We start from the raw sequence: 24922 nt of genomic DNA, 5'->3' as shown, positions 1-24922 counted from the left end.
CGGTACTGTTAACGTAAGCATACAGTAGAAACCACAAAGCAGGGGAGCCGCCAGACCGATCAATAGATGCGCCGGGTTTCCACTGTTCACGTGGAAGAAGAAGACGACGGCGCAGAGCCGAGCCGAGCCGAGCCACCTTAGCCCTCTCTCTCTCTCTCTCTCTAGAATCTCCTCTCACGCTCGCTCATCGTCAAGCCTCCACCACGCAACGACCGCGACTCGCCAACTGTGACGAGCTCGCCGCCATCCTCATCCACATTTCCTCCTCCTCCTCCGGTCAACTTCCGCTGAAACGACGACAGAGTAGAGGAGAGGAGAGAACGTCCCCTTCCACCCCCTTGTCCCCTAGCTCATTCTCCTCATCCCCGCTGGGCGCAAGTGATAGGTAAAGGAAGTCTGTGTCACTGTGTTCATTCACTCGTTGATCTTCTCTCCTCTTCCTCCTCGTCGCTTTCCGTCTGCTGGAACATGAACAGAACGGCTTCATTGGCAACTACTTGACCGTATTCTGCGTGCTGTGTTTCATCGATTGAGCAGTCTACGATTCGTTGCGTTCCCTGACGTCTTCTCGTGCTACTTTGTCGTCGGTTTCGCCGACTCCATTTGTTTCCATCAGTGATTGGATGAATATCGCGATTGGCCTTTCCGACGACAACTGTTGTCTTCTCCTCTGCAGATTCCGGTGGAGCTCACTTTTTTAACATTATATATATATATATATATATATTTGCCCTCGGATGCTGCCACTGCTCGCTCACTGTCACTGCAGATTTTGTAGCATCTGATTGGTAATACAAAAACCAAACACGTTCGTCCTGTTCATACTGATTGATCAGTGAAGGCTGGCTCTGCTTTGCGTACCAGTACGTCCTTACGACGCCGTTCTTTAGCTCACGTCTTTCCTTCATTAGCGTTCCGCTTATCTTCCTCTCTCAGCAGAAGGAAATCAGCTTATCTTACTCTGACAAAACTTCCTCCAAGGCCTCCCTTCTCCATTAACTCATTTGGCCAATTCCGTTGGCGATTATTCATTTGGTTCGTCTACCATCTCGGTTTTTCTCAGTTTCATTCGCTTTATGGTTCAGTTTGAGTTTAACGTGCTTTTGTATTCGGAGTTGGTCGGCTTTGGTTAGATTCTGTTTACTTTCGTACACCAACAAGATAATATTTTGATGCCTTTGTAGAACTGCTCTGTTCTGTCAGTGGTCCTCAGTATATTGAGATGCTTATGGTATCTTTACTTCATCCATTTCGAAGCACATTACCATAGCATGCCGATTTGGCAATGATAAACCAGTCTTTTCTAGCCTCTTCTTAACATTGATTCCTCTTACTTATACCTGTCTTTGCCCTGTGTCACTTTCAGGTTGATAGAATCAACTTTGTCCCAGAATTAATGGGATCCTTCAATAGCAATATGCCGGTTTGTCCCGCGAACCAGCACTGCTCACAGTGGGCAAGGAAGAACATGAAATATTGCCTCTGCAATGCAAAAGATGGAGTCTCCTTGTTTTTGGGTTTGGTTAGTGTAATCAGTTGGGGAGTAGCAGAGGTACCCCAGATTATCACCAATTACAGGCAGAAGTCTACTGAGGGTCTTTCCATTGGTTTCTTGCTAACATGGATAATCGGGTAATGTCTTGTTTTAGTAATTATGATCTGAAAATATTCAGGATGGTTTCTTAGATGTTTACTGCATTTTCTTGGTACTTATAATGCCAAAACCATGGTTGCACCATGAATCAGATGCGGCAACTGATCCAAGGATTATTGTCGTCATTCCGTAACTATTTGACAATGCTGAAGTTGAAATCTAAGTCTGTATATTCCTTTATTTCTTTTTGCCCATATGTTCAGTGTTGATTTTCAACATGGTTAGAATAGCTCACTTCATACTTTCTCTTATGCAGAGATCTTTTCAACCTCTTTGGCTGCATGCTGGAACCAGCAACCGTGAGTAGTTAGTTCTTTACTTTCAAAGTGGTTGATCTTTTATTCATCAGGGCAGTTTATTCCTGGGAAAGGTTCTCTCTGGGGATAGTCATCTCTCAGGAGCTTATCTTTCCTCGCTGAATTGCTGATGGCCGACCATGTTGGTAGAAGCTAACAGGAACTTTTTCCTCCCCTGTTTTGCAGCTTCCAACACAATATTACATGGCATTGGTATGAGAACAACAGCCTTGTATCAATTTATGGAATCATATGATTTACCCTTCTAAGCTTTCCTAATGCATAGACTACGCCTCTTACTGTCATGTTCATGCAGCTTTATACGTTTACTACAATGATTCTTGCTGGACAAGCCGTGTATTATGGTCACATTTATCCTCGATTGAAACAGAGAAGGCAAGAGTACAAGGTCTGTAATTCCATATTCATATTTATCCTATGACTTTGGTGCCAGTCCAGCAAAATCTATTTGTGCTGTTACATAGGGCAAATATATATTTCTCTTAATGATCCAAATTTGCGTAGGCCAGATCTCACTGTAAGATATTTTTTCTTATGAATTGCATAATGTCCTTTCGATTTTTCTTATATATATTAACACTATATTTTGTCTATTGTTCAAAACAGGGCCTGAAGCCTAATGTGACCGAGTCAGTAGAAACGGACAGATTAAGGATAAGTAACGGGAGAGTGAAGACAGAGAAAGTAGCAGGTAGATGGAGGAATGGATCTGATGCCTCAGATGGAGGACAGAATCTGACTTCTCCAATTCCGCTACCTGCACTTCCTGCAAATGCTTCCCCTGGTAGAGGGCTATATTACGTGTAAGAGAATATTCCTTCTAAATATTGTTACCATTTGCATTATCCATTGATAATACCATTTGCGTTATCTATAAATACATATAAGCAAATTTGTATCAGGAAAAAAGGAGTTTAAAGGATGCAATTTCTCTTGTGTATCTCTGTTTGGGTTCCTTAGCCTGCGAACTAGAAAACAAAGTCGAGCATGCATGTATTTCTTTTATCGTGATCATACTGTACCGATCCATTTGCAAATTTTCAGTTCAGCGAGGTCTCTATCAAGCAGTCACACTCCACCCACTGGATCCTTTTTTACTCAACGGATGGGTCCATCAAGCTTCCATACAGTCACTGCAGTAGAGGAACCATTGCTTTCTGGATCCAACCCACAGTCTGCACCTGCTCCTAAGACCAAGAACATGCTATGCCTGGTGAGGTTTCTAGTAAGAGCGATGTGTACGAGGTCTTGATCGTCTCCTCTTGAACTGCCAACCTTCCATAACTAGCTGAAAGTCATGGGGTATTTATTTAATCAGGTCTCCTTGGTGATGTTTATTGGCTCCTTCAATCTTCTATCTACGAAAGATAGAGTCAAGGAGACATACGGAAAACCTAGTGGAACTGTGATGCAAGTAGGAAGGAAGCTTTTGCAGGTAACACTTTCTGTTTCCTATGCATCATTTTACCGGTTAGACATAGAAAATATTTCACACCAGTACTGGTGTGAATGCCGTTGTATCAGTTGGAATGCAAACTTTCCCATAATAGCTAATCTTTGGTCTTACGTCATTTGACAAAATATAATTTCCGGTCTTCATCCTGCTTCTTCTTTCTACCCCAAAACCTAGTTCAGTCTCTTTTTCTGCGTAGACATCAAGTCACCATGCTGAATCAAATTTGAAAATCGATGAGCACCTTTATCAGCAAAAAGGAAAAAAGAGCATGAAAAACATGTAAGAGATGAACATGGAGATTTCATGCACATGGCCCTCCTAATTTACGTTTTCTTGAACTTAGATCAATGGTGGACTGTTTGAAGGAATTGGTTCTATTGGCAATGCTGAGATAGGGACTTTCCTTGGTTGGGCAATGGCTGCTATCTACATGGGGGGAAGGCTTCCTCAGATTTGCTTAAATGTGAGACCTCCTTTCGGCTAATAAATATGTGGACTAAGAAATGATCCCACTGGTCGCATATGGAAGTTTTCATGCCCAACTACAAACATTGGACTGTATATGTTGATTGATTTTCATTACAGCTGCATAAACTTTCACCTGGATAGTGTTCTGGGTGTCAATTTCAATTCAAGTTACTGTTTTTCTTCCTAAATGCATATGGGCCGAATATATTCTTTTCTAGGTGACCCAAATGATTGTGCTTATCTTTATTCTGATTAATGCATTGTGACCGTAGCATAGTTTTACATCTAGCTAGAGGTAACTATTAGCTTTTCCAAGGCTGACTAGCGCCAAGTATTTTCGTCATTTTTTATTAAATTATCGGATATACTATACAGTGGAGCCTGATATTTTGGTCTTTTATGTGCTTTTGCAGATACGAAGAGGAAATGTTGAGGTTAGTTTCAATGCTGTGAGATCATAATTGAGAATTAAATTGCCATTATCCATCTTGATTCCTTTTAAAACTCCTCCTTTCTGTCTTCTCTCTTATTACCTACACATGCAGAAGTCCCTCCCCATTCCCCTTCCTCGAAACTTGGTTGAAAATTATGACAGACTTCGTGTATAGTTCGTTTTTATTATGCTAGATACACCCAAGTGGCAGGGGACTCTTCGCTCAATTTAGTGCTTGCTCACATTTTTCTTTTCGTTAATCTCTTTATTATTTATTTAAATTCAATTTCTTTGATCATATAACAGGGCCTCAATCCCTTGATGTTTGTATTTGCTTTGGTTGGAAATGCTACATATGTTGCAAGGTAAATCTGAAATATCTTGCTTTGGTTATACACATTCTAAGAAATCCCTTTCTTTCTCATTACAAGCATACAGAGTTTAATTTCTATTCATGTTGTTAAGAAAGCATATTTATTTCTGTGCAGCATACTTGTGAGCAGTGTAGAGTGGTCAAAAATCAAACCAAACTTGCCATGGTTGGTCGATGCAGGAGGATGCGTGCTTCTTGACTTTTTTGTATCCTTTTAACTTCCACTTATTATTTAATGAAGCAAAATGATTAGACAGCAGTATTGTATGAGCATGATCCTTAATAACGTCATGTAGATACTGGCCCAGTTCATTTACTTCCAGGTGTGGAGACCTTGTGATGTTAAAGACAAGCACGAAGAAACAAATGCAGTTTAGAAAATGAAGATGAAAATAATTGGTATGCCTTAACTCCCCCTTTTCTCTCACTCTGTACAGACCCCTGAATGAACTCACTCATACATATGGTATTTATGTTATTCATGTGATGGAGAGTAGTTGGTCCTAGATGTTTCTAGTATTCCCTTCATTTCATGGGATAGTGAAATCCTGAAGTCGAAGCTTATCGAGCTAAAGTGCCGATACCTTATGAAACAATAAGCACTTTTGAACATCCGACTCTATATCTGTGAATATTTCCGGACTCTTCATTAGTTTGGTGCTAATAGGTGATAGGGGTGACCATTGTTAGTTAGAACTACGAAACAACCATGAATTTCTTTTTGATGTAAAAAGAAAGTCTAATTCCGTTAACATGGATTGAGTTCGACATAAAGCCAAATCATGGCAAATGATAATGAATTGAATTGCTTCACAGAACAATTTCGTTTGGCTGAAAATATTGTCGACGGTTTTCACGAGAAAGAAAGAAACATTGACTGTATAGGCATTATTGATTTGAAGCCAATTAGTTATAGTAAGTTTTCTGTTGCTTTAAGGAAATCCGTTATATATAGATGTTTGGAGAAGTGACTAATTTTATCATCCGATGTTGCAGGGAATCCTTGGCAAAGGAGAAAGGGTTCAGACACGATTGAGGAACTGACTTTCAATAAGCTAGGAGGTACTTTGGTTTCTTATGGGTTAACCACATCAATACTAGCCATAACATTGAGGTTTCATAAATGTTTAGCTAGATCTAAGCTCGTGTTTAATTTATTCAGATTTGTGCTCATCTAGATGAAAGAACAGTTTTTTCCCCCCGCGATGAGAGGACCTTAGTTCATATCTTTCGAAATAGTATGTCTGACTATTAATATTTTTCGATATAGAGAAACTTCCGAACTTTGATCTCTCTTTAATAAAGGTCTATAAGAGCACTATCCTTCCTCTTCCATTAGTATACACTCCTCAAATTATCCGCATCATCCTGCAATAGGTTGCCACTAAACCATCCATCAGTCCCCTGCATCTCTTAGGTTTTGCACTTTTAAGGAAGCATAATCTTTAGCTTTTACATGACGGGTAAATTGTAAGGCACATGTCTTGAAGTATCTAGCTCCTCCTTTAGCTTTGGTTCGAGACCATGGGCAAAGCACGAGAACTCAGAATTCAGAACTCTGTGACCTTTGTAATGTCACGGCTTGTCAAATGCTACATAGGTGCTCTTCACTAGCACTTAGGGTTGGAAGCTTAACCCTGAGAAGCTCGCCGTTGCTAATAGTCCTCTCCGGTGAGAACACAATGTAGGCAATATCTTCTCTTGGGTCCTGCTCTAACTGATACAGAGATTGCCCAGCGGCGTAGCCTCCTAGTAGTTGGTAGGATCTCTCCGATCTGTCCATGGCTAAACAGAGGTCTTCCGCACCTGCCAAAACCCAAGGGGTACAAAAGGTTTACTTTCGTCCAGTAGTCCGGTTACTAAAGAGAGTTAACTTTTAAGTGTCAATCTGTTGGGTTGAAAATTTGTTCGGTCACGGGAATTGTTGAGACTGGTCAGCATAGAGGATAATCCATCATAGTAACTTACACGCTGCGAGCTCAATCTGGGTCTGATAAATGAAGTCCAGAGCTGCGGATATCTCTTGCTCGAACTGATAAAATGGTCCGGACTCGAAATTCATCTTCCTCAGCTTACATAGTCCTTCTCCCAACTCCATCATAGCCCCTTTATGATTCTGACCATGTAGGAGTTATTAATAGGAAAAAAAGAACAATTATAACAAACATCCAAAGCTCTGTCGAAGTTGAAAACTGGTCGTGTATGGTTTGATACAACGGAGATGTTCCATGCTGGATGCCTCTATTCAATCTTACCAAACATCGACTTAGGAACTATGGCCAGATGTGGGAACACTAAGGAAATGGGATGGTAGAGCTTGTTTAGAATGGTCCTATCATGCGCTAGGAAATGTTCCATTACATGACCTTTTCATTCATCTATACCAAGAATTGCATGGCCATTGGATTAGAACCGAACCCGAACAGACCTGGTTGAAGAGGTGATGGAACCCAACTGCGCATTGAAGGATTCCGTGAAACAGAGTTCTCCGGGGCTCTTCGGCTCCGTTCCACAAAGCTTCCAGGAAGTCATGGCACTTGTAGTACTCCATCTCATTGAAGAGCGCCACGGCCCCATTGAAACTTTCATCCCCCGGCCATCCATCTCCGTCGTTATCATCACCACCACCGTCCTTTTCATAGGAGAACCGGTAGGAAACTCGAAATGGGCCTTGATTCGGACAACGTAGTGATAGGGCCGGATTGGCACTCGTACTCGTCCTGGAAGCGAATGAATTCGGAGGAGAAGAGGGGAAGGAAGATGGGTGGTGGAAGTGAAGTTGGGTGGAGAGGAGGGTGGAAGAAGATGATGATGAGGATGCATGTGAGATCATGGAGGTGGGGGAGGAGGTCCCATGGGGATTGAATGATGAAAGTCGGGTGAGCTTCAGAAGAGCAGCCATTGCTCGATGAATGATTGATTATTGATTGAGAGAAAGAAGAATTATTTCTCGAAAATTGGAAATTTCCCATCTGGTTTTTGGGATGGCCGTGACGATTTATTGTGGTGGAGGATGAGTCTCAGCATAAGACAAACTCCCTTCCATTAAACCATGACTCGATGCTCGATATCTTGCAATATCATCTAACTGGGTCATGTGATATGATTGAGCACCGAATAACACGCCGAACATGGTTCCGGGATTGCATTCCGTTTCTTATTCCGTCTTACCATTGCAAGCCATGGAAACATTTATTATGCGCCGGCGTGCTTTTCGCATGTAGATCTTTTTGCATAGGAGGTGAAGCGTCAAAGTCGATATGCTTTATAACAAGAAAATTTCATAGAACTTCTATATAATGAGATGCATGGTTTCACCAGATTCAACCATCTCGAACTCAATCATATCATCGACCATATCAGCCATGGACACCATGAGATTAATTAGGCACCGAGTTGTGATCTCCCGGCACATCATTCGATCTGGAATCGGATCTTTCATTGTCGAAGTGATTGGCATGTACCAGGATCAGTGGATCACTGTCGATCTTGCCTAATCTCACAATCTTCGTTGTAGTTCCGATATTGTTTCCTACCATGACACGATGACCTTGGGCCCTTAATTAATCATACCGTGCCGATTGCTTAATAATACTCTTGTCTGCTATGAAAAGGTTGATAGAACAACTATTGGTGTCGTTTGTCCGATTAGAGTTGCAAGGTAAGGTCATGTCGGACTCAATCGTATCAGTCATCAAATTCAGAGCACCGATTCTATGACTTTTACATAGAAGGCAAAATCGAATCAAGACCAAAATAAGATAAAATAGAATAAAAATTATTATGCCAAGACAATTTGGTGGAGCCTTCCCTTTCTAGCCATTTTTTTTTTCATTCATTTCAATTGAATATTGTTGTACGTGTGCAACCTGTTGAAAAATTTATAAATTGTATCGAATTAATGCTAGCGCAACAATTATACTTTAAAATTATTTTTAAAAATAATAAATGTTATAAGCATATACCGAAAATAGCCATCAGAATATATTTTACTCGAAAATAATGAATTGAGTGAATTTAAATTATTACAACTTGCTCCGTTAAATCACCGAAAAAGAATTATTACAATTCACAAATTATATAAAGTTATTAGCATAATAAAATAAAATTTAATGTGAAAATAAGAATTTCAAATAACACTATTTCAGGAAAAAAGTGTAAAACAACATTAATATTGTCTAAAGGAAATATTTATATATATTTTTATTATATTAATTGTTAATAAATATGCAATGCGCATTAAATAAAACAGCTAGTTATCTATACACATGATTTTCAAATTAAAGTATCATAGACACTAATTCTGCGAAATTTGTTTCTCATAAAAATTAAAAGATTGGTAAATGAAAGTAAAGATATAGAAAATATTATTCTCAGAAAGTTTACAAGATTAAGTTTATATTCATTTTCCCATTGAAAATAAGTTTATATACTTAATATATATATATATATGTAATGAATCCCCATAAATTAAATAAATATGCAATACACTCAAAATAGGAGAATTAATAGCAAAATTGTCACTAAATTATTCAAAATTAGTCTAATAATTTAAAATTGTTACTGAAAAAACTCATTACTTTTAAGAACTAAAATTATCTTTAAAAATTGGGAATAACTGATATATAAATAAAATAAAATAAAATAAATCCGTGCAACACCGGATTAGTATACTATATATGTTAGCATTAGGTGAAGCACACTTAATTAGAAATAATTTGGATGCATTTGGATATTCTTAGTTCCGATTTTCATATGTGTATAAGCACTGTTTGTTTGACATAAATGATTCTCAAGAGGAAAAAATAATTGCAAGTACTTAATTTTCGGATATTTGAGATGATATGGTCAAACCCAAATGAAGTAATTTTATCGGTTTAAAACTTTATACTAACTTCCCTTCATATGCCCTCACCTCTATTTCCTTGTATCGATACAAAGTATTAATTATGGTTATGTAATAATAGAAGCCAATTGAACCGGATTGAACTCTGCATTGTTCATTGCTTCCAAATAATGAGAGAATTTCATGTATTAGAATTGGGTCTATTTTAATTTCTCAATTTCGGAAATAAAATTAAAACTAAGAAATAAATTAGAAAAGAACAAAGAAAATGGGTTCCAAATTATTTTTTTTTTAAATCTCTTTAGAACCCTATAATTGTTAAGACCCCCATCCTTGTGAGGGCAAATTTACACCGAAGAACTGGGGCAGCCAATGCCATCCACCCACCATCTCTTTCTAAAAGATTTTGTCCTTGGCATAGAACTTGCAACTGTTGAGATCTCTCGACCTGATATCGTACATATCATGATCGAACACCGATTCAAAAAAGAAAAATCACGATTCGGTCCTCTGACCTCTATGGATGAGAGGTTCACCTATCATCAGCCATGCGGGAAAGCCCATGAACACGGTGTCTAGTGTGCTACTAGCAGGGAAGAAATCTCTGAGGTTGTTGGGGACGACACCAGTATAACAAGTCGAAGTAGTTTCTCAGAAACTCCTATTGCCAACGGGATAAACGAATTGCGATAACATGCAAAAACCATGTTACCGAATAGATTAACAAGTTGTTTACTGTCTTTCGATTCATTAAAGCCCAATTTTTCTTCATTCACTTCACTGCTTACATCAATGCAAGCCCTGCAGTTCCAATCTAATTGAGTAAATCAACTGTGTCAGTCGGTGCAAGCTGGTTGAACCTTTTTTTAGTTTTCTTAGTCAACAAGTTACTAAGTTGAATAACATAAGGGTACATATGATCCCCGAAAACTTTGAACCTTTTCAATGTTCTATGTTATATTCTCGAATATACCATCCCTCCCACATCATCAAAATAATCAAATCCTTTCCTCCTTTAGGAATATCCGACCATCCCGACTCTCCCGACTAGGCACAGTACCTTAGCCCTCCCATTAGTAAAGCCTACTTCATCTCTAAGCAAAGGCATGCCCCGTACAATGGTGATGGAGGACGTAAACCTCTGGTACCCGGGTACGGCATAGAAGCTCCCTCCTCCATTTCACCCATTTTCTCAACAAAGAGAATGTCTTTCCAATCAAGCAGCAGTAATTCTCAAACACAACAGAACAGTCTGCAGTTCATAAATGGCAATTAATGGCAACTGCATGAAGAGAATAAATGGCTACTCCTCCATGATTGGTGTTTTGGCCACTTCTGCAACCCTCCAACTCTACTTATTGATTGCCACTGAGTTCTTCTGCAGAAGCAACTGAGCAATAAGAATTAAAAACTTCACCTGCTTGATCCATTTCTGATCATGAGATCCTCTGTCAGCAGCAACCTGGGTAGCACCTTCCCTCAGCCGCGAACAAATCGGCCCGCTTTCCCTTTTCACTCTTCCTCATTCAGGCAAAAGAAACTGAGCAGCCTAATGGCGACGGATTTTTCCTTCTCAGCCTACCTCAGACCGACCAATGATGACGATGATGGATGTGGCGAAAACAGGGCAGTGGTGGCAGCAGCAGCCCCTGGTGACTTGGAGCTTAGCATCTTCGATGCCCGGAAGTACTTTACTGAGACCAGCATCGACCCGATTCCCTGTGCAACCAAGAAGATCTCCCAGCCAGTTCCGAGGTTCTCCACGGATTCGTCAGTCGATGGGTTCAGCAGAAGCTATCGGACCCGGTTGTACCGCTCTTGTGCGACTCCCACAGCCTCATCTGAGGCAAGCTGGAACAGCCACACAGGGCTGCTGTCAAACCCACCCGGGGCGATCCCGGTGTCACTAAGGAATCCTGCATCGGACCGGAAGAGTGGGTCCAGGTGCAGTTCTCCTAGGTGGCTGCTTTTCCTCCGGGAGTGCCCGTGCTCCAGCAAGAAGTCAGTTCAAGTGCAGAAAACCTCATCAGAGTCGAGATCCCCGGCGAGTCGGAACAACTGCAGTCCCAAACTGGGGGAAGCTGCAATTTCCAAGATTAAGCTCGATAATTCAACTGGGAAAGTAACTTCGAAACCCGAACTTTTTGTGGAGAATATGCAGAATATTGTCCTAGATGCTCATACCAGATTCTCCAATGAAGGATTCACTTTTCCTGTGCTGAATCCCTCCACTTCATCTTCTTCGTTGCCTTTCAATAGGAAGCTACTCATCCATGACTTCCCACCTAAAACTGCCTCTGCTGTCATTGCTTCTCTACCCCTTCCACTCACCGAAGATCCACCTCGGGACTCGCTTGAAGTCTTCCAGCCATCCGGCACCCCACCCGACATTCGGAGGAAGTCGAGGGATGCTATATCTTTCCCGGTGAGCCCTCGTCGGCGGATCAACTCTGTATCAGTCGACAATGACATCATGAGCGATGCGAGCTCGGACTTGTTTGAGATTGAGAGCTTCTCCATGCAATCGAACTCGACCTCATATCCGGCTGTGTATGCTCGGCCGAGGGACTCGCTCGACGAGGCAAGGCCAAGGTTCTCCACTGCTGCCAGTGGAGGAATCTATGGCTGTCTGGATGGGCCCACTGCGGCGGCAGTCTACGATACCACCACGGAATGCGGATACGAGCCGAGTGAAGCCAGCATCACGTGGAGCGTGAATACGGCGGAAGGGACGGCCTTTGACCATGCGAGCGTCACCAACTACTCTGTTAGTGCGTCCGACGTTGAGGAGTTCACCAGGATACAGCTTCGGCAGCACAAGGAGCTCGAGAGGAGTGGAGGCGGCGTTGGCGGAGGCGGAGGGAAGCGGAGGGGAGGCGGAGGCGGGTTGCTGACGAGCTGCCGGTGTGAGAAGGCGGTGAGCGTGGGCCCAAACCCGGTGAAGTACACGACCGACAAGGGCCATGTGGCGGCCCGGGCAGGCAGGGGAGTTATTACAAGCCGGTAATGTGAGCAAGCCGCCAGCCGCGAGTGACCACTCGACTCGACTGTCTCAGATTCTCCCGACACAAAGTTCAATTCTATCGAGCCGCCACATTTAATTCTCGGACAATTAATAATTAGCCCTCGCGTGTAATTTTTCATTTATTTGATTTTGATGATTTTATTATTCCTATTTTGACGGGTAGTAAGTATGATATGGTGATTTCGAATTCTCATCGTGTGATTTGTTTGTATTATGTTATGTCCATTGGGGGCCCACTCATGAGCACATAAGCGTTGTATTATTATTTAGTGTTTCTTTTTTTCACATGGGTTGCAACCCCTTTTTATTTGGTTTGTTTGCTTAGACATGAGGAATAATCCAAATCATATAAAGTTCATTGGTACGTAATTGATAGGGGAATCGAATTAATAGCGAATTAAATCAAGAGGGAATCAAATTGAAATAAGAATGAAATTCTATCTATTTGGTAGGAGGGAATTATAAAATTTAAAATCAGATCAAAAGACGAAAATATCTTAACCTAATAAAAATTATATAATATTAAATAGAACAAATTAAATTTTTTTAAATAATTAAAAAAATCTATATCAATATCCATCTATCTATATTTATGTATTAAGCTGAAGGAGAGTTCTAATATCTATATCTAGGGGTGTGCGAGTCTAATACCCTATATTTTTTAAGGTACCCATGCCCTACATTATGCACTACCGGTTTTGAGAATTTGCATCCAAACCTTATCCTCCTAAACTTTAGAATTGGACTCTACTCAGAACCTGTATTATATTACAGGTTTTGAGTTCTCGATTTGGAACCTATAGTAATTTTTTCCCCCTTAGTTTTGCTTGAAAGAGAAAGCAGAGAACTCTAAGCCCACGTCGTTCTGCGGCTTTTCGAGTAAAAGGACAGGTGGTCTTCATACTTGAGGGGCTTTGGAGCATATCAACAGAGAGCAATAACAAATCTAATCTGTGCGCTATGAATATGCCAAGCGTTAACCATTTTGCAATTGTTCCTTATTTTCTCAACTCTCATTTCAGTTACTTTATTTCTTCTTTCTAATATACTTTTCATTATCTAACAATTTCAAAAATACTATGTCCCATTTCTTTTATTAATAAATAAGCGAAAGATATTGACCACCAAAAATAAAAAGAGAAAGACATTGATTATAAGCTCATTATATTCTCATTAGTATTATGTTATATTCATTCTTGTTTGTTATATACATATAAGCTACTGTTACAGTCTTAAATTTTTCCCAACACATCCAATATATAAATACACCTAATATTCTAATAACAATACAACTTCTTTCGTACGTATCATATATACGACACAAAAATTATATATTAGGTAAGACATATGAGTGTAGAGCAAATTTTTTGCTAGACATAAATAGATAAATATATTGAAATATAACAATGCATAAAAGGAATGATGAAAATGGATTGAAGGAGATAATTTAATAAATAGACTTATAAGCTAAACTATTGTAAATCATGAGAAAAAAACTGACTTACTCGATAATATATTTTTAAATGAAGTTCATGGATTTATTAAAAATTGAGAAATCATAATTTTTACGACAATTACCATTTTCAATGGAAAATTGATATTTATATAAATTAGTATAAGTATTTATAATTTTATTATCGAAAGAAATTTTTTCGATCCACAGCATAGCGTGAGATGACATCTAGTAATACTTGTTTACCATGACACAGGTCAAACTATGAAATTTTTACTTTTTTTAATTCTCTCATTTTAGGAATAAAAGTTCTGAGGACAAATGAAATTACTTGCCATTTACGTGCTGGAATGGTAGGAAGATGTCTCTTTTCCCTAATTTTCCCAAGTTCGATTCTTCTCCTCCTTTCCATGTTTCTTTTTATCTCTATTTATCACCCTCCTCTTTCCTATTTTGTTTTATTGTATTTAATTCATTATAATTAATCAATTTCCTTAACTAATTACAATTTATGCCTTATTTTCTTTGTCAATCTCATATTTTCACCATTTGTGACAATAATTGATTTATCTATTTCAAAAAACGTGATTATAAATTAATTTTTTTATTTGAAGTTAAATGCAATTATATAATTTATTTTTAAAATTTCTAATACTTATTTGACATTATATATTTAATTTAGATGAAACAAACATATTATCTAATGGAGCATGAACATCCATCGTATTATTTTGGTTAAAAACAACGTAGCTAAAAATCTTAATTTTACTTAATACTCAACAAGTCTCACATTGTCAAAAAATTCTTTTAAAAATAGAAATTTGTCTGCAATTTAAAAATTATACATCAATTTTGCTAAATAGCAATTTAAAACTAGATGTCTGGTTTGATAGTTTAACATCATTCCTTTTCATGATTTAGGAGAATTAGAATATACAATAATATATAAATTTTAATTTATCAATTCTTCTAATAATGAAATTATTATTATTTTATTTTTAAAAATAATAAAAACACAAAATGGACCCGCAACAAAGTGCGGGGCCATTTCACTAGTTAATAAACTAAATCTCTTGTTTGTAACGGTCATGTGTCAAACTATCGATTTTTTTGCTTTTTTGCTTTTTTCATTTTGATTGTTTTATATTAGTTTATAATATCATGTAAGACTCATATATATATATATATATATATATATGAGTTAAATGCACTTTGGCCCCTGACTTATGAGGTAAAATTAGGTTTGCCCCCCGACCTATGAATTTTGGCAGAGTGCCCCTTCATCTAATCTAAAAATAAGCAATGTGACTCCCGGATTAAATTTTGGTCATAATTCCGGTCAAAAGAAGGCACATGTTGATCACATGTCAATTTAATGGGGGCAAAATTATCACAGGGAATAATTAATTAAAAATTGAATTTTTGCAAAATTAGGCTATTTTGATCGTTCGTCTTCCCCGATGTCTACAGCTCTTCCCCGACCGCAAGCACCACTGTGAATCTAATTGAATCCGGTAACCGTCAGCCTTCTCTGCTCGTCTACCGCAGTTCATCATTCTCTAACCGTCGTCCGCCTTCTCTACTCGTCCGTCATCTAGCCCTCTTCATCTGGTGATTTTTCGATTCCTTGCTATTGAGTGCCATTGATTTTCCATTGCTGCATCTGATGTTCTAATTGGTTCAATTTAGTGTGTGGGTGTTCTGGGCAGCTCAAAATAATCATTATCCCTCATCGTCTATGTGCAGTTTGCTGGTTTTCTGGAATTTCCACACGCCTACTCTGTGTTTGTGTTGTTTTGCAGACATCGGGAAAAACGAACGATCAAAATAGCCTAATTTTGCAAAAATTCAATTTTTAATTAATTATTCCCTGTGACAATTTTGCCCCCATTAAATTGACATGTGATTAGCATGTGCCTTCTTTTGGTTGGAATTCTGATCGGAATTTAATCCGGGAGTCACATTGCTTATTTTTGGATTAGGTGAGGGGGCACTCTGCCAAAATTCATAGGTTGGGGGGCAAACCTAATTTCACCTTATAGGTCGGGAGGCAAAGTGCATTTAACTCTATATATACTAGGATAGGGGCCCGCGCATTGAAGCGGGTCTTCAAAAAAAATTCAATCAATAATATTTCATACGATAGAAGTGCAATTAATGATATTAATAATATTGACAAACATAAAATATTAACAAATTAATAAGTGTGGCTTATGTTAAAATTGATATAACACATTAAATTCAAAATTGCCTTAGTTTAATAAACATATAGATGTGGAGGAAAAAATGAGAAGTTTAATTAGATTATAGGAAATTTTATATGCAATATTAAAAATAGTGATTAAATAATACCTACGATGATTAGATTGATTTCAAGGGCATATGTCACATATCGATCGGAGGAATGAAGAGTTGTATCATATCATATAACATATACATACGGCCAATTGAAGAAAGGCAGAGACCTCGCCAACGAGAAGGTCTCCAGAGAAGAAAAGAAGTAACCCCACGGAGAAATCTCATCAAAGAAAGACACACTTCTCAATGATGATAAGGAAGCTGAGGGAAGGGAGAGCACGAGATGTTGCTTCTAAATAGGAGATGATGCTCTAAATATTCTTAACCAGATGTACTCGGTATATGTAATATCGAAGTTCGATTTATGTATCAACAATCTAGATAAAAAGGAGAGAATATATATGTTTGAGATGTAATTAATTTTATAAAAAATAAAATGTTAATTTATAGCTATTTTATTACACATAGAATTGCCACGATATGTATTAACATATAATTCTAGCTAATTCGTCTACATTAAGTATCTTATTTTTTTTTATGTGTTACCGTTATAGCTTGTCCTTATTGCAATATATTTCATTTGATTCCATTACCTTTTTGTCTCGTAATGTCAGTATAGGATATACTCAAATATTATGAGGATTCTTTTATTTAGTATAAAAAACAAAAAATATATGGGGTACAGTATATTGTTGAAAAGATGCTCTATGTTATAATAATACAATAAATCTATAAATACAAAATATTATAATTATTGTAATATTTTCTAAGTACAAATAGTAATCTTATCTCAAAAAGAATACATGAATATGGGAGGAAAGATCAATATCTATCTTAATAGTATATGGAATGAATATGAAAAGGATACAAATGTAGAATTAAATAAAAGTTTAGTCGGAAAAAATCCTTATTTGAATCAACTTCAAAATCATCATTGAGAATCCCATTAATTGTAAGTAGTGTTCAAAATTTATTTAACGCATCTCGCGACCAGCTCAAGTAAGGATTGTCGATAAGTTAAAGTAACCTTGCATTTTACAAAAAAAAAGAAAAAGAATTAGAACATTTCCAACGTCACGATAAAAACTATCTCAATTTGTGACGATTTGAAGTAAAAATTTTATTAAGACGATAAATTACTTATTAAAAATATTATATATATATATAGAGTTAAATGCACTTTGCCTCCCGACCTATAAGGTGAAATTAGGTTTGCCCCCCAACCTATGAATTTTAGCAGAGTGCCCTCTCACCTAATCCAAAAATAAGCAATGTGACTCCCGGATTAAATTCCGATCAGAATTCCGACCAAAAGAAGGCACATGCTAATCAAATGTCAATTTAATGGGGGCAAAATTGTCACAGGGAATAATTAATTAAAAATTTAATTTTTGCAAAATTAGGCTATTTTGATCGTTCGTCTTTCCCGATGTTTGCAAAACAACACAAACACAGAGTAGGCGTGTGGAAATTCCAGAAAACCAGCAAACTGCACATAGACGATGAGGGATAATGATTATTTTGAGCTGCCCAGAACACCCACACACTAAATTGAACCAATTAGAACATCAGATGCAGCAATGGAAAATCAATGGCACTCAATAGCAAGGAATCGAAAAATCACCAGATGAAGAGGGCTAGATGACGGACGAGTAGAGAAGGCGGACGACGGTTAGAGAATGATGAACTGCGGTAGACGAGCAGAGAAGGCTGAGGGTTGCCGGATTCAATTAGATTCACAGTGGTGCTTGCGGTCGGGGAAGAGCTGTAGACATCGGGGAAGACGAACGATCAAAATAGCCTAATTTTGCAAAAATCCAATTTTTAATTAATTATTCCCTGTGATAATTTTGCCCCCATTAAATTGACATGTGATCAACATGTGCCTTCTTTTGACAGGAATTATGACCAAAATTTAATCTGGGAGTCACATAGGTCGGGGGGCAAACCTAATTTCACCTCATAGGTCAGGGGGCAAAGTGCATTTAACTCTATATATATGAAAATCCAGTATACATTGAATTTTTTTTCTTCTTAAATTACAAAGACAAATTATTTCCTTTCTTATGATTTTTCCTATTAAAGATTACGCTAATTATTTCGTTACATGTCTTTTATTTCTTAATTTTCTGTTGTAGAAAATGGAAATATGGGAGTGTAATTAGAAAGTCCGTGTTAAAAATGAGAAAAATGAGTAAAATTCATACTTTATCGAGTCATTTACCTATCATTTTTTACTTGTGATTACTTCAATTATTCTCACTAAAAAAAAAAGTTTTCTCCTTAAAATTTGTCAACGTAATCTTATACTTTTCTATGGAGAAATGGATTTGTTCAGTTATAAGGGAGGCATATGGCCTAGTACAGGAATAGAAAGAGCAAAGCTAAATAAAGGGGCACGGAAGTCCAACTAACGAGGATCAAACCCAAGACCTCATGGTTTAGGGTGGCGACTTGTGCCACGGTACTAAATCTCCTTCCTAATGGAGAAATACATTTAAAAAAGGAGAAAAATAGGCTTCTGTCCTCAATTAGCATGTTACCACCGTGGTCTCCTTGATTCCTTCTGTTCATTCACGGGGTAGACTCCGTGTGTCCGGTGATCGTGATTCGTTCATTTTATACTCTGAAAGTCTACCAGATCTTAATATAAGTTGGAAAACTTTTTCCTAGCTGCAAAACTGATATTTATTTCACTCGTGTATTCCAAGTTACGATGATTTAGTACGAAAATTCTGAGCTTATAATCACCAGTTCCAATGCTTGTTTGTGTCTTTCACAATGCAACGAAACTCGGGAAACTAACTAGCGAGGAGAGAACTGAACTGACATTGCCCATCTTATTCACCCACCGTGGGGCAAAGACGCCAAGGAATTTAAGTCCGAGAGGTTATCCTAAGGCATCTCAAAAGTGAGGCCATTAGGCTTGGCAGGCGAGGATCCGTCTTGGATAGAAACTCGAAAAAATAGTAGTGAAAGATCGCAATCAGGATGATGCTGCCACAGCTCGCCTTCGAGCTCTCTCCATCTTACTATGCACAAGGTCCCCATTTTGACCATCTCGATATCTTCAATCTCAACACGGCGTTTCATTTTAAACAGATTTTGAAATTTGAATGCAAAGCACACGCGAAATAAGGATTAATAAACAAGGAAAAGGATGCTGGTTTCTAGAAATATAGAGGGCATGGTGGTCCAGACGACATTGGACTTTTGGTCCCATTCACCCATTGTTTAGTCCAAATTCTAATTCTTATTTTCCTTCCTCCTCATGTGCTGTTCTGGTAACGACTATAGCCTTGAGCTTTGCAGAAAAATCTTTGGGTGGACTATTCACAACAGTCCAGTTTTCGTAGGCTCGTAAATCTCCAGGAATGAACTTTCATCAAGAAGATTTTTCAAGTGTTTAAAGAGATTCGGATATTTTAAAGAATGTTGCTAGCTAGCGAAAGAAGCATCCTTAAAAGTGTAATTTCAAGGATGTTTCAAACTAATACATTTTTTTTTTATAAAAACAATGCATTATCGTATTACAAATAATAAATTTCTTGTTAAATAATAAAAAACAACATTATCAATTGACACATTACGAAGTGGCGATCTCTGTTTGGTCAATGTGAATACCTCCTTCCAAGGAGACCCTACATGAAAGATCAATCCTATTTAAAAAACAAAAATTAAAAAGTAATTGGAAAAGGAGAGAAAAAGATAAGACAAGAAGAGGCAGAGGGAGAATAGTCAAGATTTTAGTTTTCTTGCACCCCAAGCTGATATAGACGTCAAACATTTGGACATTTCTGAAGGAGCTTTCCATCCCAATCCTCGACCATTTTTTAATAATTCTGTCCCTATAAAAGGCCTCGACATTAACTCTTACTCCCACTAACAACACAAACACAAACAGAGAGGAAAGGGAGAGGTAATGTCTGCTATGAATATTGGTATAGGACTAGCCATCCTTGCTCTAGCGGGGGCATGGGCATGGAGGATCCTGAACTGGGTGTGGCTGAGGCCGAAGAAGCTCGAGAGGCTTCTTAGGGAACAAGGCTTCAAGGGGAATCCATACAAATTCCTGTATGGAGACCTGAAAGAGAGCGCAAAGATGATAAAAGAGTCGAAGTCTAGACCCATCGGACTCTCGGATGATCCAGTGCCTCGTATCGATCCCTTCATCCTTCAATCTGTAAACACCTACGGTAAGTCAGATATATCCTTTGAGATCTGAGGACAGCCAGTAAGGTCGATTTTTTTGTTATTGAATGAAACCCTTCTTTGATGACCCAAGTCAAGAATTGCTGAATTTTTTTCCCCTTTTTTTGGTCTTTATGCGTTTCGGGTGAACTTCCTTTTTTTCTTTCATTTCTAAAATCACTCCCTAACCAAGCATAAAGCCAAGATCTACCATAAGCTGCATCTATATAATGGTCTAAAAGGCATGCTTCCACGAAAGTTATATGCAATGGCCTCTGAGTTTCACGTGAGAATTGCAGGCAAGGATTTTTTCAACTGGATGGGACCGACTCCAAGACTGAACATCATGAACCCTGACCATATCAAGGATATTTTCTCAAAGATATATGACTTTGAAAAGCCGTCTCAGAATCCACTAGTCCTGTTAATAGCGAATGGACTTGCAAACCATGAGGGCGAGAAATGGGCAACTCACAGAAAAATCATCAACCCTGCCTTCCATTTAGAGAAACTCAAAGTAATCTCCGTGAACCAAAATAAAATCTTGCCCCTCTAATGGATCCACTATCCAGACTAATTTCTTTCATCTTCTTATGTGGCAGCTCATGTTGCCTGCCTGTTATTTAAGCTGCAACGAGATGGTGACAAGATGGGAGAAGTTGATATCCACTGAGGAATCAGTCGAGCTCAATGCTTGGCCTGACCTGCGGAATCTGACCCGCGATGTGATTTCTCGAACAGCATTTGGGAGTTGCTATGAAGAAGGGAAGATAATTTTCGAGCTTCAAATAGAACAAGTTGAGCTCGCCATCCAATACATGCAGACAGTCTACATCCCAGGATGGAGGTAAATGAGGAGCTCAGCGTGATAAGTCTCTTGAATTCCTACCATTTTTGAGGAATGATAATGCATAAGTATGATGAATAGTGTACATATTCATCTTGTTCCTTGTGCTTGTAGGTTTGTCCCCACGAAAACGAACAGGAGGATGAAGTACTTGACTGAAGAAGTGCACTCCTTGCTTCGTGGGATCATCGGTAGAAGAGAAAAATCGATAAGGGCAGGGGAGGCTGCTACTGGTGATCTTTTGGGACTGTTGCTGGATTCGAACATGAAGGAACAACATGAAAACAGAGGAAACAAGTACACAGGGATGAGCATTCAAGATGTGATCGAGGAATGTAAGCTTTTTTATTTTGCCGGGCAAGAGACTACCTCAATCCTCCTTGTCTGGACGGTGATATTACTGAGTATTCATCCTCAGTGGCAAGACCGAGCAAGAGAGGAGGTTTTGCAAGTATTTGGAAGAGATGGAAAACCGGACTTAGATGGGCTGAATCGCCTTAAGATTGTACGTTGAAATTTCTCTCTACATGCGCAAGTGAGCGGAATGATTTCTGACTTTAAGCTGATTTCTTATACCATTTTGTTCACAGGTTACGATGATCTTGTACGAGGTTATGAGGCTATACCCACCAGGGATAATGATCAACCGCTTCACCCGCAAGGAAATGAAACTTGGAAAACTAACTATCCCAGCAGGGGTAGAACTGTCGGTGCCCATATTACTTGTCCACCACGATAAAGAGCACTGGGGAGAGGACGCCAAGGAATTCAAGCCTGAGAGGTTCTCCGAAGGAATCTCAAAGGCGACAAAGAACCAAGTTGTTTATTTGCCGTTTGGTTGGGGCCCTCGAATCTGCCTTGGCATGAACTTTGCATTGATTGAAGCGAAGATGGCGATGGCGATGATACTGCAACGGTTCTCATTTGGGCTTTCTCCTTCTTATGCACATGCCCCAGCAACATTCATCACTCTCCATCCCCAGCATGGCGCTCAAATCATTTTGCGTAGAGCTGAATGAGCTGATCACACGTGATATTGTCAACATAATACACACGAATAGGTTTACCATCGGCTTTTCACTTAATGAGAGTTGGTTCAGTATAGTAATCCTCGTAATAAAAAATTATCATTTCTGTTCTAATAAGTTCTTCCTTCTCTGGTCATAGTTAACTATGCATTGCGTAGGATTTTGAGCACGTCAGCTTCAATATTGACGATCTGTGTGTTACAGTAATTAAGGTTGCTTGCAGATGTACATGTTAAAGAAATGAAGGAAAGAAAAGAACGAGAATGTGTCTGTGGCCTCACTATGTATTTCCTCGCTCTTCCAACATATTCCTGTGTCTTAAAACTGGCATGGGCAAAAGGGCCCCTTAGCTGGGTGTAGTTTAGACCAAAGAAGCTCGAGAAGTTGCTCTGCTGAAGATCTTTCGTGGAATTGGTATAGCTTTCTGTACCAGAACATGAGAGAGACCTCGAGGATGTCCAAATATAACCTTAATGAATGCATTTGCACACCTGGGATAAACACAAATACTGTTTAGAACAATATTATAGCAGCAGGGGGAAATAAATGTCAGGATAGAAACCTACGATCAGCATTATTATTACCACGGAGTTTATGCAGCGGTTTGCCTGAAATGACATTGACGCATGGTAATTTGTAAGGTTCATATCCATTGAAGTTATGTCAAATCCATTTACCTCAGTGACTACTTAAAGATGTGCGCGGAAGAAGAGGATTAAACGCACCTGAATTGAGTGGTCGAAAAACCCACTTATAAGCTTTTGACGTCTTTTTGCAATGTTCAGTGCTTCCAGATAATGAGAGAATTTCATGTATTAGAATTGGGTTTATTTTAATTTCTCATTTTCGGAAAGAAAATTGAAACTAAGAAATAAATTAGAAAAGAGCAAAGAATATGGGTTCCATTTTTTTTTCCCTTAAATCTCTTTAGGAACCTATAATTGTTAAGACCCCCATACCGGTGAGGGCAAATTTACACCACGGCAATGGGGCAGCCAATGCCATCCACCCACCATCTCTTTCTAGAAGATTTTGTACCTGGCATAGAACTTGCAACTGTTGAGATCTTTCGACCCGATATCGTACATATCATGATCGAACACCGATTCAAAAAAGAAAAATCATGATTCGAGGTCCTCTGACCTCTATGGTTGGGAGGTTCACCTATCATCAGCCGTGCGGGAAAGCCCATGAACACAGTGTCTCGTCTGCTACTAGCAGTGAAGAAATCTCTGAGGTTGTTGGGGACGACACCAGTATAACAAGTCGAAGTAGTTTCCCAGAAACTCCTATTGCCGACGGAATAAACGAATTGCGATAACGTGCAGAAACCACGTTACTGATTAGATTAACAAGTTGTTTACTGTTTTTCGATTCATTAATGCACAATTTTTCTCTATTCACTTCACTACTCACCTCAATGCTAGCCCCGCAGTTCCAATCTAACTGAGTAAGGGGACATGTTTAATTTGACTACTTAATTAAGTAAATCAATTAATAATTAGCCCTCGCGTGTAATTTTTTCATTTATTTGATTTTGATGATTTTATTATTCCTATTTTTACAGTTAGTAAGTATGATATGGTGATTTGGGATTCTCATCGTGTGATTTGTTTATAGGATTATGTTATGTCCATTGTGCGCCCACTCTTGAGCACATAAGCGTTGTATTATTATTTAGTGTTTCTTTTTTTTTTCACATGGGTAGCTACCCCTTTTTATTTGGTTTGCTTAGAAATGAGGAATAATCTAGATCATATAAAGTTCACTGGTACGTAATTGATGGGAATCGAATTAATAGCGAATTGAATTGAGAGGGAATCAAATTGAAATAAGTATAAAGTTCTATCCATTTAGTTGGACGGTATTGTAAAATTGAAAATCAGATCGAATGACGACAGTATCCTAACCTACTAAAAATTATATAAAATTAAATAGAACAAATTAAATAATTAAAACATTTATATCAATATCTATTTATTAAGTATATATATCTATACTATATACTAAAAGAGAGTTCTAAGAATTAACCAATGTGAGTTGGTTCAAGTGGTTTGATGCTTATTCTCTTTAAATAAAGTATCGAGTTCAAGTATTGTTAATGAAGAAAATTCATGCAGGGAGAGTTTTATTCCTTAGTGGGCTGACCTGGCTCGATTGGATCAGTCAGATCCTAACATGACATTCGGATACTAGGGTTCACACTGAAAAAAATAGGAATAATAAAATCATCAAAATCAAATAAATGAAAAAATTACATGCAAGGGCTAATTATTAATTGATTTACCGCGATCGGCTTGTTGCGGGGGCGCCACTGGCTCTACTTGGAGGAGAGAAGCAGTGCTAGGGTTTCGGCCAAGGGGAGTGAGTCGGGTGAAGAAAGAGACATTCGGACCGAACCGGGTATTACAGGGAGCAATTCGGGTTGAAATCCGCCGGATTTCAAATCGGTCCAATAGGAATGTGCCACGTCATCGTATTAACGGCCAATAGGATGAATTTGGCGGTGTTAAGTCCACGTAAGCGTGACGGT

The 24922-nt window shown here is 38.6% G+C and overlaps 4 protein-coding genes across 6 annotated transcripts; 3 read left to right on the top strand and 1 right to left on the bottom strand.

Moving 5' to 3' along the window:
* Nucleotides 1–43: 43 nt before the first annotated feature.
* On the top strand, nucleotides 44–5985 carry LOC116206022. Of its 3 annotated transcripts, XM_031538750.1 has the most exons (15): nucleotides 396–863; nucleotides 940–1035; nucleotides 1367–1632; nucleotides 1911–1953; nucleotides 2137–2163; nucleotides 2267–2359; nucleotides 2578–2774; nucleotides 3016–3184; nucleotides 3290–3406; nucleotides 3771–3890; nucleotides 4309–4329; nucleotides 4635–4693; nucleotides 4817–4907; nucleotides 4998–5100; nucleotides 5698–5985. In XM_031538750.1, the coding sequence occupies exons 3-14, from the start codon at nucleotides 1397–1399 to the stop codon at nucleotides 5076–5078; spliced, it is 1254 nt and encodes a 417-aa protein (XP_031394610.1). In that variant the 5' UTR covers nucleotides 396–863; nucleotides 940–1035; nucleotides 1367–1396; the 3' UTR covers nucleotides 5079–5100; nucleotides 5698–5985. The 3 variants fall into 3 exon arrangements, with proteins under 3 accessions (XP_031394608.1, XP_031394610.1, XP_031394609.1); XM_031538748.1 differs by lacking the exons at nucleotides 396–863; nucleotides 940–1035 and adding an exon at nucleotides 44–385; XM_031538749.1 differs by having other exon boundaries at nucleotides 396–1035.
* Nucleotides 5969–7663, bottom strand: LOC116206023. Its single transcript, XM_031538751.1, has 3 exons — nucleotides 7130–7663; nucleotides 6670–6817; nucleotides 5969–6507 (listed from the first exon to the last, which is right to left on the bottom strand). Exons 1-3 carry the CDS (start codon nucleotides 7601–7603, stop codon nucleotides 6287–6289), a joined length of 843 nt encoding a protein of 280 aa, XP_031394611.1. The 5' UTR covers nucleotides 7604–7663; the 3' UTR covers nucleotides 5969–6286.
* Nucleotides 7664–10601: 2938 nt separating this feature from the next.
* Nucleotides 10602–12855, top strand: LOC116202716 (protein PHYTOCHROME KINASE SUBSTRATE 4-like). Its single transcript, XM_031534326.1, has one exon. The coding sequence runs from the start codon at nucleotides 10986–10988 to the stop codon at nucleotides 12552–12554; it is 1569 nt and encodes a 522-aa protein (XP_031390186.1). The 5' UTR covers nucleotides 10602–10985; the 3' UTR covers nucleotides 12555–12855.
* Nucleotides 12856–20206: 7351 nt separating this feature from the next.
* On the top strand, nucleotides 20207–22655 carry LOC116205974 (cytochrome P450 CYP72A219-like). Its single transcript, XM_031538686.1, has 5 exons — nucleotides 20207–20519; nucleotides 20814–21031; nucleotides 21117–21361; nucleotides 21476–21866; nucleotides 21952–22655. Exons 1-5 carry the CDS (start codon nucleotides 20246–20248, stop codon nucleotides 22378–22380), a joined length of 1557 nt encoding a protein of 518 aa, XP_031394546.1. The 5' UTR covers nucleotides 20207–20245; the 3' UTR covers nucleotides 22381–22655.
* Nucleotides 22656–24922: the final 2267 nt, after the last annotated feature.

Source organism: Punica granatum, chromosome 4 (assembly GCF_007655135.1).
Source record: "Punica granatum isolate Tunisia-2019 chromosome 4, ASM765513v2, whole genome shotgun sequence".
NCBI classification, from domain to species: Eukaryota; Viridiplantae; Streptophyta; class Magnoliopsida; order Myrtales; family Lythraceae; genus Punica; species Punica granatum.
The sequence above is the reverse complement of the archived record's forward strand: the minus strand, read 5'-3'. Positions and strand labels throughout refer to the sequence as shown.

Excerpts from the sequence above, each read along its gene's own strand:
- LOC116206022 (XM_031538748.1), top strand. The coding sequence starts at position 1,397 with ATGGGATCCTTCAATAGCAATATGCCGGTTTGTCCCGCGAACCAGCAC. Across the intron at positions 1,633-1,910 it reads TTGCTAACATGGATAATCGG|AGATCTTTTCAACCTCTTTG; the intron begins GTAATGTCTTGT and ends TCTCTTATGCAG. Across the intron at positions 1,954-2,136 it reads GCATGCTGGAACCAGCAACC|CTTCCAACACAATATTACAT; the intron begins GTGAGTAGTTAG and ends CCTGTTTTGCAG.
- LOC116206023 (XM_031538751.1), bottom strand. The coding sequence starts at position 7,603 with ATGGCTGCTCTTCTGAAGCTCACCCGACTTTCATCATTCAATCCCCAT. Across the intron at positions 6,818-7,129 it reads TCCATCACCTCTTCAACCAG|AATCATAAAGGGGCTATGAT; the intron begins GTCTGTTCGGGT and ends CTACATGGTCAG. Across the intron at positions 6,508-6,669 it reads CCAGATTGAGCTCGCAGCGT|GTGCGGAAGACCTCTGTTTA; the intron begins GTAAGTTACTAT and ends GGGTTTTGGCAG.
- LOC116202716 (XM_031534326.1), top strand. The coding sequence starts at position 10,986 with ATGAGATCCTCTGTCAGCAGCAACCTGGGTAGCACCTTCCCTCAGCCG.
- LOC116205974 (XM_031538686.1), top strand. The coding sequence starts at position 20,246 with ATGTCTGCTATGAATATTGGTATAGGACTAGCCATCCTTGCTCTAGCG. Across the intron at positions 20,520-20,813 it reads TCAATCTGTAAACACCTACG|GCAAGGATTTTTTCAACTGG; the intron begins GTAAGTCAGATA and ends TGAGAATTGCAG. Across the intron at positions 21,032-21,116 it reads TCCATTTAGAGAAACTCAAA|CTCATGTTGCCTGCCTGTTA; the intron begins GTAATCTCCGTG and ends CTTATGTGGCAG.